This window comes from Mus caroli, chromosome 17, assembly GCF_900094665.2.
Source record: "Mus caroli chromosome 17, CAROLI_EIJ_v1.1, whole genome shotgun sequence".
Classification (NCBI taxonomy): Eukaryota; Metazoa; Chordata; class Mammalia; order Rodentia; family Muridae; genus Mus; species Mus caroli.
Window position 1 is genome coordinate 30,414,833 of NC_034586.1, and position 12,792 is coordinate 30,427,624.

General features: G+C 49.6%; 2 protein-coding genes and 1 long non-coding RNA gene across 4 annotated transcripts in view; 2 read left to right on the top strand and 1 right to left on the bottom strand.

The window, feature by feature from the left end:
* The window catches only part of LOC110312138 (RLA class II histocompatibility antigen, DP alpha-1 chain), a 4,582-nt gene extending 1,493 nt beyond the window's left edge, over positions 1 to 3,089 (top strand). Inside the window, 7 exon segments of the mRNA XM_021185685.1 lie at positions 1,919 to 2,049; positions 2,051 to 2,162; positions 2,428 to 2,519; position 2,560; positions 2,677 to 2,865; positions 2,928 to 3,064; positions 3,066 to 3,089. Coding sequence (XP_021041344.1) covers positions 1,919 to 2,049; positions 2,051 to 2,162; positions 2,428 to 2,519; position 2,560; positions 2,677 to 2,865; positions 2,928 to 3,064; positions 3,066 to 3,089 — 686 coding nt within the window.
* On the bottom strand, positions 1,245 to 5,166 carry LOC110312139. The gene is made up of 3 exons (XR_002380028.1): positions 5,071 to 5,166; positions 2,906 to 3,093; positions 1,245 to 2,355 (listed from the first exon to the last, which is right to left on the bottom strand). It is a non-coding gene; the product is annotated as an uncharacterized LOC110312139 (long non-coding RNA).
* Positions 5,167 to 9,434: 4,268 nt separating this feature from the next.
* Positions 9,435 to 12,495, top strand: LOC110284178 (HLA class II histocompatibility antigen, DO alpha chain). Of its 2 annotated transcripts, none has more exons than XM_021149867.1 (5): positions 9,435 to 9,617; positions 10,953 to 11,201; positions 11,433 to 11,714; positions 11,807 to 11,942; positions 12,132 to 12,386. In XM_021149867.1, exons 1-5 carry the CDS (start codon positions 9,536 to 9,538, stop codon positions 12,133 to 12,135), a joined length of 753 nt encoding a protein of 250 aa, XP_021005526.1. In that variant the 5' UTR covers positions 9,435 to 9,535; the 3' UTR covers positions 12,136 to 12,386. The 2 variants fall into 2 exon arrangements, with proteins under 2 accessions (XP_021005526.1, XP_029327429.1); XM_029471569.1 differs by having other exon boundaries at positions 9,536 to 9,617; positions 11,807 to 11,981; positions 12,132 to 12,495.
* Positions 12,496 to 12,792: the final 297 nt, after the last annotated feature.

Genomic DNA, 12,792 nt, shown 5'->3' on the forward strand with positions numbered 1-12,792 from the left:
CGGGTGCGTATAGACAATATCCTTCGTAAGAGACCATACCCGCGGGTGCGTATAGACAATATCCTTCGTAAGAGACCATACCCGCGGGTGCGTATCGACAATATCCTTCGTAAGAGACCATACCCGCGGGTGCCTTTTGGTTTGGAGCAAATGAGGTGGGGTCTCTCTATGTGGCTCAGGCTGGCCTTGAATCTCAATCCTCCTGCCTCAGGCTCCTGACTGTGCTGGAATTTCATGCCCATACCACCAAGTCCAGACTACTTGAATTCAACTCACTTTTCCTATTATTGGACCTCAGAAAGGATCCCCTGAACTTGTTCATCCCCCACCCCATTTCCCAGCATCCTTTTCACTTTCCTTTGAATGGCTTGCTTAGCTGTCGCTCCCTTTTGCTGTGGCCTCCCGCCTTTTCAGTTCTCACTTTACACAGGCTCCCTGGGGTGCCGCCTGCTTCTGTTGCTGTGATAAACACAGTGGCCAAAAACAACTTGGGAAAGAAAGGGTTATTTGACGGTCTGGCTTACAGTCGCCACTAAGGAGAATCGGGACAGGAACCAGGGAGGAACTGAAGCAGAGACCACAGAGAGTTGTTTGTTTGGTTTTTGTTATCTTCACCGTGTTTTAGGAAGAATTTTCTGAGCTCACAAGGAACCTAGAATCCTTCTTCGAGAACATTCTCCATACTGTTTGGTCCAAGCATAGACACCCCTACCTGCTGGGGCCCAGAATCCACAGGGAAGAGGAGGGGCGTGGTCCAAATCCTCCCATGGTTCTCCTCGCCCTTTCCAAGTCCAGAATGCTCACACCGTTTATAACGTTTCGACTAACGATAGTTTCTTTATGTTTGCTATTTCTTACCAACTAATAAAGACTAAGAAACAACAACAACAACAACAACAAAATCAAAAAAAACCACACAGGGATTTCAAACTCAACAACTTCCATAATTCCACTTAAAACAAAAGCAAACATTTAAAAGAGATTTTTAAAAGTTCTTTTTTTTTTTTTTAAAGATTTATTTATTATATGTAAGTACACTGTAGCTGTCTTCAGACACTCCAGAAGAGGGCGCCAGATCTCGTTGCGGATGGTTGTGAGCCATCATGTGGTTGCTGGGATTTGAACTCTGGACCTTCGGAAGAGCAGTCGGGTGCTCTTACCCACTGAGCCATCTCACCAGCCCTAAAAGTTCTTTAAATCAACTTAAATTAAAAAAAAATTTTTTTTTGAAACCATTGTCAAAATCCATTCTGTTGGATTTAATATGCTTAAGATTAAAAAAATACAGAGTCACAGAATTAGCACATGCTGCAGGTGCAAATTTATGAACTAACACAGAAACTCAGCAACTGGATCACTACAATGCAGCGAGCTTCCCACCTTTTCTGTAATAGACACTAGCATGCCAGCCCTGCCACCTCCACGAGTTTAAACCTAATTTCACACCTACAGTCCTAGAACCCGGAGCTGTGGGGAGGGCAAAGTCTCTCTCCTAGCTGTGCATTGCTGTGTGACCTGAGGCAAGTCACCGACCTTCTCTGTGCTTCCTTGGTTGCATCTAAGGTTGTTGTAGCATTAACATGTGTCAAACATGTAGCCTATTAACAGGCTTGGCACTCAGCGAGTGCTCAACAGAGGCTTCTGTCAAACACACACACACACACACACACACACACACACCCTGCCCAGATCCATGGGGTTCCACCTGGGAGTGGGCAGGGGCAGATGGACTGAAGAGTCTATCTTCTTCCCTCTCCCCAACACCCCACACTGCCTCCTGTCTGCTGTTTCTCCTCCCCTATTCCCCCTTTTTTTTGGTCTCTTCTGACTTTATTAATAAATCCAGCCATTCCCCTGCCTTACCACTTACACGATAGTTCTTATATTGGTCTCATTTTTCTTTATCTTGCTTCTACAGCAGAACACGTAGCAATGTATGGCATATTTGTACAGACACAACATCCATCCGGTGAATGCATGTACGCGTTTGATGGCTATGAGCAGTTCGACATGGATCTTGACAGGGAGGAAACGGTCTGGGACCTGCCGGGAGTTCAGCAAGGTTTATGCATTTGACGCCCAGGAAGCTCTGCCCTACATCATCAGCCTGAAGAACAACCTGAGAGCCTTGATCCAGAGATACAACGATGGGAGGACCCCTGGTCCACACTCAGAATGGGCTACAGATGCCCTCTGCTGAGGGACCCTCCTTGGAGCGGCCCTGAACTCCCTGCTGTATAGTAGGGGGCTGGTGTCTCCTCTTCTTACCCAAGAGAGGTTGAGCTCTACTGAGGCTGCTCAGTAGAAGGAGTCTTCCGGCCCTCTCTGGACTCAGAGGTGTCAAGAATTCTGAGCCTGAGACAGAAAACACCCAGCGTGGGATCTCTGTGACTCACTCAGAACTGATCGGGTTCTGTCTCTTCCCAGAGCCTCCCAAGGTGACCGTGTTCCCCAAGAACCCGGTAGAGCTGGGCCAGTCCAACGTCCTCATCTGCCACATCGATAGGCTCTTTCCCCCAGTGCTGAATGTTTTTGTTTCTTTGTTGTTTTTTGAGACAGGGTTTCTCTGTGTAGCCCTGGCTGTCCTGGAACTCACTCTGTAGACCAGGCTGGCCTCGAACTCAGAAATCTGCCTGCCTGGGATTAAAGGCGTGTGCCACCATGCCCTGCTACCAGTGCTGAATGTTACATGGCTACGTAATCGGCAGCTGGTCACTGAGGGAACTTCTGAGACTGTCTTTCTGCCCAGCACAGAACTCAGATTTCACAAGTTCCACTACCTTACCATCATACCCACGGCGCAGGATGTGTATAACTGCAGAGTGGAGCACTGGGGTAAGCAGCACCCCCTTTCCACACACCCTTGCTCCCAGGACCTGGTACCCCAGCATCCTGCTATACTAACTGCATCTATTCATTTCCCTCAGAAACGCAGAAGCCAGTCCAGGTATCTGAGACAATGGAGACTGCGGTCTGTGCCCTGGGCCTGGTGGAGGGCTTGATGGGCATGGGCATCGTGGTTGGCAGTGCGCTCATCCTAAGGGTTCCACATGGCAGCCATAACTCCCCGCACCCAGGAACCCCTATGAGTAACTGTGGAGATAGGGTGCAGTCAGATGAAAGAGGGGGGCATCTACACCTGCTGTGCAGAAAGGGGGTAAACAGGGCAGAGCTTTGTAGAAACAACACTGAAAACCTAAGACTCACGCCCTGCCCTGAGCATCTGCGCCCTTGTTACCCTCACCTAAGATCTGCGTGACAGTACTAAAGTCGCTGTGGCTTTGACACATGAGAGACGCTTATAGCATCTATGTGCACAAGAGCATTAAGCACCTTCACCAAAGCCACACAGTTAGACTGTCTGGATCGAAACAGCTCCCTATGGAAGAGACTAAGTTCAGCCGTGCTTGAACCCAGTCTGTCCTGCGCATGCGTCCCGGATAGTGGGCCGGGGATGACGTGCAGCTTCCATCTCTGCTCGGACACACTGCTGGCAAAGCTCGCATAAAAATTCTCTTCTGGGCTTCTATTTATCGAAACATTTATATTTCAAATACTAATGCTTTTGAATTCTCCTCCCACTGGACAGTGATCTCTCCATGATGATCTGCGTCTCTCTCATACTGACTGACGTCATTATTCACTCTGGACCAGGGTGAAAAGGTGGGAGAGAGTTACGCCACCACTCCACAGAGGCCCTACAGACTGTCAGGACATCCCTGTTCTGACCCTGGATTCATTTGTTCCTCTGTTCTCTTATTCTAACCTCTCCCCCCACACCATACGTAATTGGATTGAGTGAGTTTTGTTTTTGTTTTTGTTTTTGTTTTTTGCTTGTTTGTTTTTTACATATAGTTACTATCTGCACCGTGTGGAAGTATTCACCACATCTGCAGTTTTAGGGAGCTCCGATGGCATTATCATACGCCTGGTTTTGAACCTCTAGTCTGTTGCTTTCGGTTGTTCGCTATGGTTCTGCTCTAACCATCCACCTGTCGCTACAGGTACCTCTGGGGTACCTGGGGTGTGTCTGATTATCTTTGACTCTCTCATGTGGACCGGTATCTCTGGAATGCATGGATCCCGGGACGCAGTTGCTGGGAGCTGGGCACGCCGCTTCTTCCCTTGACCGTGTGCTGCCCATCATCATGGCTGTGTGGATCTCAGTTCCCAGACCTGAAGTGAAGTCATCACCCAGCAGGGCTTTGTCTCTCTCTGGATGTTTTCCTGCCAAACCAGGATGTTTTATGTGCTGCTAACTCTGTCCCCGAGGTTCCAGGGAAGATAGATGTCTTAGTTAGGGTTTCGTTGATGTGAAGAGACACCGTGACTACAGGACAACATTTCATTGGGGCTGGCTTTCAGTTTCAGAGGTTCAGTCCATTATTATCATGGAGGGAACATGGCAGTGTGCAGGCAGATGAGGGGCTGGTGGAGCCAAGAGTACTACATTTAAATCTGAAGGCAGCCAGCAGGAGACTGCCTTCTGTGGACAGCCAGGAGGGGACAGGAATTGCACACTGGGCAGAGTTAGAACATAGGAGACCTCAAAGCCCACCCCTACAGTGATGCATTTCCTCCAACAAGGCCACACCTACTCCAACAAGGCCACACCTACTCCAACAAGGCCACACTTCCTAATTGTGCCACTCCCGGGGTCAGACATTCAAATACCAAATACGTAAGTCAGTGGGGGCCGTTCCTATGCAAACCACAGTAGGTTTCTCATGGGGCAACAGGGGAGGGAGACAAAAGCAAAAGCCCAGTGCTGCCTGCTGTCACCTTGCCAATCCTGCTCCCTGTCACCAGCCAGACTCACCCCCACCCCCATCCCACCCCCCCCCCCACCCCCCACCTCACCACCTCTCACTCCCCTACCAAAACCTGCTGTCTCCTGTGTGCAAACTTGGTGAAGGGAGAAGTCTGGGACTTCTCCTAGCTTGTAGCCTTATAACGAGAAGCCTGTGTTGTCTGTCTGTCTGTCTGTCCATCCTTCCTCTTTTTTTTTTTTTTCTTGGACAGAATTTCACTATGTAGCCCAGTAGGCTGGTTTGGAATTCTTTAAGTTACCTGGCAGGCCTTGAATTCACAGAGATCCATCTGCCTCTGCTTCTGCTTCTCAAACACTGGAATCAACACCAGGCACCTCCAAGCCCCTCCTTAGTGTTTTTTATCTGTAGAGGTTAGCACGTATCTTGATATTTAGTAATTCCTCCATAAGCGTCTGTCGACTTGCTGGAGAGATTATTTATTACTCCGACATGGGCTTGTTTAGTTCCTCAAATACAGTTAGCGTACTGAAGGCTGAGTGCCAGCTCTAGACTACAATGATGAGCTCTGTGGCACCGTCCCTAGAACATAGCATGCCTGTGTTATATAACTGTCACCATGGTAGAGAGCGTGTATCATAGACAGCTCGAGCAAGGCTACAGTGAAGCTTCACGGGCTGAAAAACTGTGGAAAGCCATATATAAAGGGAAGGGGAAGGCAGGATGGATCTTAGACTCCATCCTGAACCCGAGGTTGACGGTGACTGTGTGCGTCTTGCTGCAGGTGATGATATTTCTGAAAGGAACACAGCCTTGGGAAGATGTCCTGAACTTCTGTACGTAACTGTTGTTACGTAGCCCAGGCTGTCCTGGAGCTCTGTAACCTGGCTGGCCTTGAACTCACAGAGGGCTCTACTCCTTGATGGACTTAAGGGCTCAGCTCTTAGCATCGTTACCAATAAATTAATGATATCACATGGGTGTTGCTGTGCTTGGCACCAGCTTAGACGCCTGCCCTTGGCTCCTATCCTCGGCTCCCCAGCTCTGAGCTCCACCATGGACACTGCTGCCTGCTTCCAGGGAGTGCCCAAGAACTATTTTTCCTGTCTCTGAGCTAGGAGACTGCTCTTACTGGATGTCTGGGGCCAAGTCGTTTGTGACTAACATTGCATGGCAGTGTGACTTCGAGTGACACCATGGAAGTAATTCTGAGGGCTCTGATCTTACTTGGGGGCGGGGTTGAGAATTTAGATTTGGCCCTGGAGAGGGACAATGGTAAAATTGACTTGGATGAAGGTTCGTTTGGATGAGTCTGAGGGCCACAGTGGTTGGAGTTCCTAAGGAAGAGCTTCAGACCCCCTCTAGTTGACTGTAATAAAGCATCTTTTGACGAACCTTCGCTTCTTCTTAATATGTTAGGTAAAACTGAGGTGGAGTCTCACGGGTAATGTTTTATTTTATTTAAAATAAATTGTAAGACAGGGTTTCTCTGTGTAGCCCTGGCTGTCCTGGAACTTGCTCTGTAGACCAGGCTAGTCTCAAACTCACAAAGATTCACTGCCTCTGTCTCCTGAGTGCTGGGATTAAAGGCGTGCACCACCACCGTGCCCAGCTTGACCGTTTTTTATTTACAACTGGAAATGGAAACAAGAAAAGTCCTCGCTCCTTGTGGATGCTAATATTCATATTCATGACGCCTGAGGTCAAAGTGTTGTGGGCAGAGTTATGAAATCTAAGAAAGTCGGTTCAGTCTCTGGGTGGCAGAAAGACTCGGCAGCCTGTGCTTCCTTCAGTTTGGAAATATGATTTCAGTTTACATTTTTAAAAAGCTGTGATTTTTATTTATTTATTATTATTTTTTTAATGGTGTTTTGAGACAGGGTTTCTCTGTATAGCCCTGGCTGTCCTGGAACTCACTTTGTAGACCAGGCTGGCCTCGAACTCAGAAATCCGCCTGCCTCTGTGCTGGGATTTGGCAAAAGCTGTGATTTTTATCCTGCAGATGAACCCCACACTGTGAATCTGTATGCCCTGTGATGATCCTGAGCTCACGGGAGAGCGGGAAAAGCTTGGTTCACCCAAAGTCAGAGGTCAAAGGTGACTGACAGTAAAACATACCACAGTATTAGGAGGAGGACTCAGGGGCTGAAGAGGAGCACTGGCTGCTCTTCCACAGAACCTGGTTCAGCTCCCAGCACCCACATAGCAGCTCACAACTGTCTGCAACTCCAGTTCAAGGGGACCTGACGCCCTCACACAGACACACATGCAGACAAAACACCAGTGCACAGAAAATACGTTTTTAAAAAGAAGAGGATGGTGGCGCACGCCTTTGATCCCAGCACTTGGGAGGCAGAGTCAGGCGGATTTTTGAGTTCAAGTCCAGCCTGGTCTACAAAGTGAGTTCCAGGACAGCCAGGGCTATACAGAGAAACCCTGTCTCGATAAAAACAAACAAACAAAAAAAAAAAAAAAAAAAAAAGAAGAGGAAGGAGGAAGAGGAGGAAGAAGAAGAAGAAAAGGAGGGCAGTGGTGGCACATACCTTTTGTCCCAGCGATCCGGAGGTAGGGGCAGGCAGATATCTGTGAATTCAAGGCTAGCCTGGTCTACAGAGTGAGTTCCAGGCAGCCAGAGCTACACAAAGAAATCCTGTCTCAAAATAGATATAAATGTAAAAAATTAAAAACAAACAAATAACAACAAAAAAAAAACCTCAAAGCAGAACAAAATTTCCATTTTTCAGGCAGAAAACAGATTTATTGAGTCTGCAGTTCACTTTGAGGGGCAGTGGCCAGGAGGCTCACATTTTTTACTGTTATTTCATCCTGTTGTTTTATTTTTAAAAAGATGTATTTCTTCGTTGTACATGGTGTTTTGCCTGCATGCATGTCTGTGCATCACTGGATTTCCGATAACTGGGGTTACAGATGGTTGTAGGACACCAAGTGAGTGCTAAGAGCCAAGCCTGAGACTTCTGGAAGAGCAGCCAGTGCTTTTAACCTCTGGGCCATCTCTCCAGTCCCTCTTGATTTGTTTTTTGAGACAGAACCTAGTCTTATATTTGTGCGATCTTCCTCTGCCTGTTCAGTGTTGAGATTATGGGTGTGGGCTGGGACTCCTGGCTCAAAAGCCTTCACATATTTAGAAATAAAAACGCACTTGGGCAGCCTCCCTTGATGAGTTGCTGGGTGACCCCATCTCAAAATCACTCCGCTCTATTCAGCCATTACTAAACAGAGAAGCCACCGAGGTAGCCATGATTTCTCTAAGACATACCCATCTCTTGCCCCGCTGACCTGGGACTCCAGCTGCACTGTCACTGGAAGAGAGACTTGGTCCAGGGCTGGACCAAGGCTGTGAGTAGGTCCCCTCATTCATGCAGACATCTGCCAGAGAGTACACTGTGTCCCCTGGAGCTGCAGTTACAGAATGTCGTGAGCAGCCTCTTGAGGGCGCTGTTTCCCAAACTCTGGTCCTCTGGCAGAACAGCGTGGGATTTTAAGGCTGAGTGTTTCCCAGCCTACCCACTGCATCTTTTGAGATGGCTCTGCTGCTGAACCTAGAGCTCACCTGTTTGGCTAGACTGGCTGGCTAGCCAGTTACACAGATCTCCCTGTCTCTGCCCCGCCAGGGCTGAGGGTTTACAGACATGTGCCACCATGCCTGGCTTTTTCGGTGTGTTGGGAATCCAAACTCACGTCCTTGTGCGTGTGTGGCAAGTACTTTACCCACAGAGCCACCTCAGCAGCACCAGGAACGAGTATTTGTTACAAACTCCACTGAGCCAAAGCAACTCGCTGGAGCCAAATTCGCAGATTTCTCAGACAGAGTCAAGCTTGAAAACCCTTGATTTCAGCCTCTTTGGAAGATGGCTGCCACAAGTTTGATGGAAGTTCCCTTTACCCATTTCTATTTCCTTTCTCTTTTTTGAGACAAAGTTTCTCTATGTAGCCTGGCTGGTCTGGTACTTGCTGTGTAAACCAGGCTGCCATCGAACTCATAGAGATTCACCTGCCTCAGCCTCCAGAGTGCTGGCATTAAAGGCATGGCCTGAATCTCTCTATTTACTGTATTCACTGAGTCCTTCCAGTGCCAGCCATTGGCTGAGTTCACCAATAGGCAAATGCTAGGTGCATGCGGACCCTGGTCAACCTCTGGCCAGCGTACAAGAGGGTGTCTGGGGACTAGAAGGGACAAATGGAGACCACCAATGCCCTCTGCCCACCCCACGTCAGTTGTAGGAACTGCCTGTAGTGTTCCTTTAGGGGGAGCATCTTCAGCCGTTACACATTCTTCCTTACAGGATAAAATAAAATAATGTTTTTGAAAATGATTTACAAATATAAGAGTTTCTATGCTGTGATTTATTATACCCAATGATCTCCCTTTAAAGGTTCTTAGTGTGTTTTATTTTATATTTTACCCCCCAAATTTCCAGAGGGACCCACAGGGAAAATCAGGTTCTATCATGGACCAGATGGAGGCTTTGCCCAGCACAGCCGTTTGGTGCTCTGTGGCTTCTCTGCTCCTTCCTGAAGCCCCTTCTTGAAGGGTGAAGTGACAGATGACCCATGGCCTCCACCCTCCACCTTCTCACCCAGACTCTTTACTTCCTTGCCCAGCAACAAACTCATTATCTCAGAGAACTGCTCTGATTGGCTGCTTACCGCAAGGGTCTTCCCCTAACCTGGACTCTGTTTCTTTTTACCTCCATCTTGCTCCCTTGCTTCCCAAACAGACGTTGTTAGAGCCACTCACCCCAGCAATGGTCCTTTTTGTGGAGCTGGTCCCGGTACTCCTAACCATAATGAGCTTCCTGAGTCCCCGAGGAGTAAGGGCCATCAAGGGTAAGTGCTGGGGACACCTGGGAGTGGGAGAGGACAGCACAGAGGAAAGTGTCTCTCTCTGTGTCGGATATATGGCAACTCCCTCCACCTGCAGACAAATCCCTGCCACCTCCATTGTGGACCTAACCACTGGGCTGAGGCTGGGTCTCTTCTGGGCTTCTTTTACATTCAGAGTCCCCCTCACCTCTTCCTCTTTTCTGAGATCCGTGCCCTCACCCGCTTCACTTCAGAGCACCCTGGCTCCTGAACCACTTCCTGGCTGCAACATGCAGTTCTCATCCAGCTTTGTTGCAGCGTCCACCACCGCTGTGTTTACATGTGACCTCCTTTGGTTTTCCCCGTTTGTTTGCTGTCACACTGGGCTCATGACAGTCCCTTACATTCCTCAGAAGTGTAGAGCTCTGAAAGAGCCAGTGGAAATGTAGCCCTGACACCAGGAAACAGCATTCTGTCGAGGGTGAGACCTATTAATCAACACTCCCAGATGGAAGGTGGAATGTAAAGTTTGAATCTTGGTTTTGTTTGTTTGTTTGTTTGTTTTTTTGTTTTCTCTTTTAAATTGGCTTTTTGAGACAAGGTTTCTCTGTGTAGTCCTGGCTGTCCTGGAACTTACTTTGTAGACCAGGCTGACCTCAAACTCAGAAATCTGCCTGCCACTGCCTCTCAAGTGTGCCTCTGCCGATGCCGCTGCCAGGATTGAACATCTGACTTTATGTCCAGTGTTATCTTACAATACTTTGGGAACTTCTCTCTCCCTCCATGTGTTAATAAGACAGAGTTTCATTGAACTAGGTAGCCCACGCTGGTCTTAAACTTCTGATCTTCCTGTCTCAACCCTCTCTGTGCTGGAGTTGTAGGGATGTGCTGTCATGCCTGGCTTGTGGAAAGCGGCCCTTTCCCTCACCCTGGTCTCTGAATCATGGAAATTATTAAACCATGCTCCTGTCTGTCACTGTCCCTCACCCACTCCTATGCTAGCTTTCTTTCCCAAAAGCTCCCTTCCCCTTAACCATTTTCTCCTTGCCCCAAATTTACCATCTTACACACAAGATCTGACAGGGTGGCTGCCGCTACAGCTACTGCAGATGATGGAGGCCTGGAAACTTGACACCATCTCCTGTGGGCAGTCTCTCCTTTTCCCAGCCTGCTTTGTCAGCTCCACCCAAGCATGCAGTGGCCACGCCCCCTCTGCCCTCCCCCTTTCGTGTCTCTCGAACTTTTCAAGGGGCTGCTATGGCTTTGCAGGGCTGTCCTCACCCCACAGCCCAGGGTGAGACCAGGCTGAGACTCAGAAGCTGAGACACGCTTCTCTCATCCTTCCCTCACCCAATACAGCCGACCACGTGGGCTCCTATGGACCCGCCTTCTACCAATCTTACGGTGCTTCTGGACAGTTCACACACGAATTTGACGGGGAACAAATTTTCTCTGTGGATCTGAAGAACGAGGAGGTCGTGTGGCGTCTTCCTGAGTTTGGAGACTTCGCACACTCGGACTTTCAGAGTGGGCTGATGAGCATTTCCATGATCAGAGCTCATCTGGACATCTTGGTGGAACGCTCCAACCGAACCAGAGCCGTCAGCGGTACCTGGCCCTCCCTCCAACCCACCTAACTAGGCAGGGAAGGTGCTGGACAGAATCCCCAACCCCTCTTCAGAGTCTTGCCCTCCCCTCCCCTCCCCTCCTGCCCCAGGAAGATCCCAGAACGTTTCTGCAGGTAGCCACACGGGAGGAAGTATCCCTTAATCTCAGCTCTAGTAAGACCGAGAGCTGTGAGGGACGGGACTTTGGGATTTAGGTTCTCATTCCTCCTAGTGCCTCCCAGAGTGACCGTTCTCCCCAAGTCTCGTGTGGAGCTCGGAAAGCCCAACGTCCTCATCTGCATCGTGGATGATATCTTCCCGCCTGTGATCAATGTCACCTGGCTGCGCAACAGCCAGCCCATCACTAAGGGAGTGGCCCAGACCAGCTTCTACTCTCAGCCTAACCACAGGTTCCGGAAGTTCCACTACCTGACCTTCGTGCCCTCTGCGGAGGATGTGTACGACTGCAAGGTGGAGCACTGGGGCCTGGATACACCGCTCCTCCAGCACTGGGGTAGGAAGCACCCTGCCCCAGCCTGTTCACGCCTGTGTCTCCACTACTCCAGATCCCTTCCTGTGTCCTCTGACCCTTGCTTTCTTTCCTAGAACCCCAAGTGCTTACCCCACCACCGGACACCATAGAGACCCTGATCTGTGGCCTGGGCCTGGTTCTTGGCCTTATGGGCTGCCTCCTGGGCACCGTGCTCATGATCACAGGCACACGCATGCCCAGTATCCGCAGGTGCAGAAGCCCCGGGAGTCTGTGGGCAAAGGGAGGAAGGTGTGGAGAGCAGATGGGGGACGCGGGTGGGGGGGGGGGGGGGGGGGGGGAGGGAGACAGAGGAAGGGGGAGGAGCTAGAAAAGCGGGAGTTTGGAGAAGTGGGTGTGCGAATGTGAATGGCTTCGGTCACCTGGGTTTCGCGACTTTAGGTAACTTCTCTTCTGAGAAACCCTTGAGAGAAGATTCCTGGCGGACTTCTGGAAGCTTCTGTGTGCTCAGCGGCAGCCTGTGACAGTGTTGACCTCGAGTGGCATCAACCTCTGTTCTATAGATCGCTTATTTTCTGATCACCAAATCCCAGTAGAACATTGTGGGCGCAGTCTACTGCCCTGGTACCCCACTTCACTCATAGCTCCAGTGCCATCCACAGCTCTGGCAACCGCACTAAATTCTCTTAAGAGTCCTTGTGTGTGTCCTTTTCACAGGGTCAGTACTTACAGGTCAGGGACGCCTGAGCATCAAGAGGAGTTCTGGGTGGTGATCACCCAGCGGGGCCACATTAGTAAATGTTTTTATGCCATCTCACCTGCGCCTTGTTTGACCCATAGGGTGGTACTTTGTCAGTGGGCCACTGCATAAGGGCTTCACAAAATTCGTCTCCTAATTCAGGCTTCAAGGAAATGGGCACAGAGTATCCAATTATTGCAACTCCCCCAATCAAGGGCTTTTGTAGGGCACGGGGAGGAGGGCTCACAGGGACTCTGCTCCTACTTGAACACCACCTCTCTTTTGGACATTTCCTGGCATCCTGTGACTGACAGACAGCTGCCTAAGACACAGCATGGCCACTTCCTTCAGTGGTATGGATCA

Excerpts from the sequence above, each read along its gene's own strand:
- LOC110284178 (XM_029471569.1), top strand. The coding sequence starts at position 9,536 with ATGGTCCTTTTTGTGGAGCTGGTCCCGGTACTCCTAACCATAATGAGC. Across the intron at positions 9,618-10,952 it reads AGGAGTAAGGGCCATCAAGG|CCGACCACGTGGGCTCCTAT; the intron begins GTAAGTGCTGGG and ends CACCCAATACAG. Across the intron at positions 11,715-11,806 it reads ACCGCTCCTCCAGCACTGGG|AACCCCAAGTGCTTACCCCA; the intron begins GTAGGAAGCACC and ends TTTCTTTCCTAG.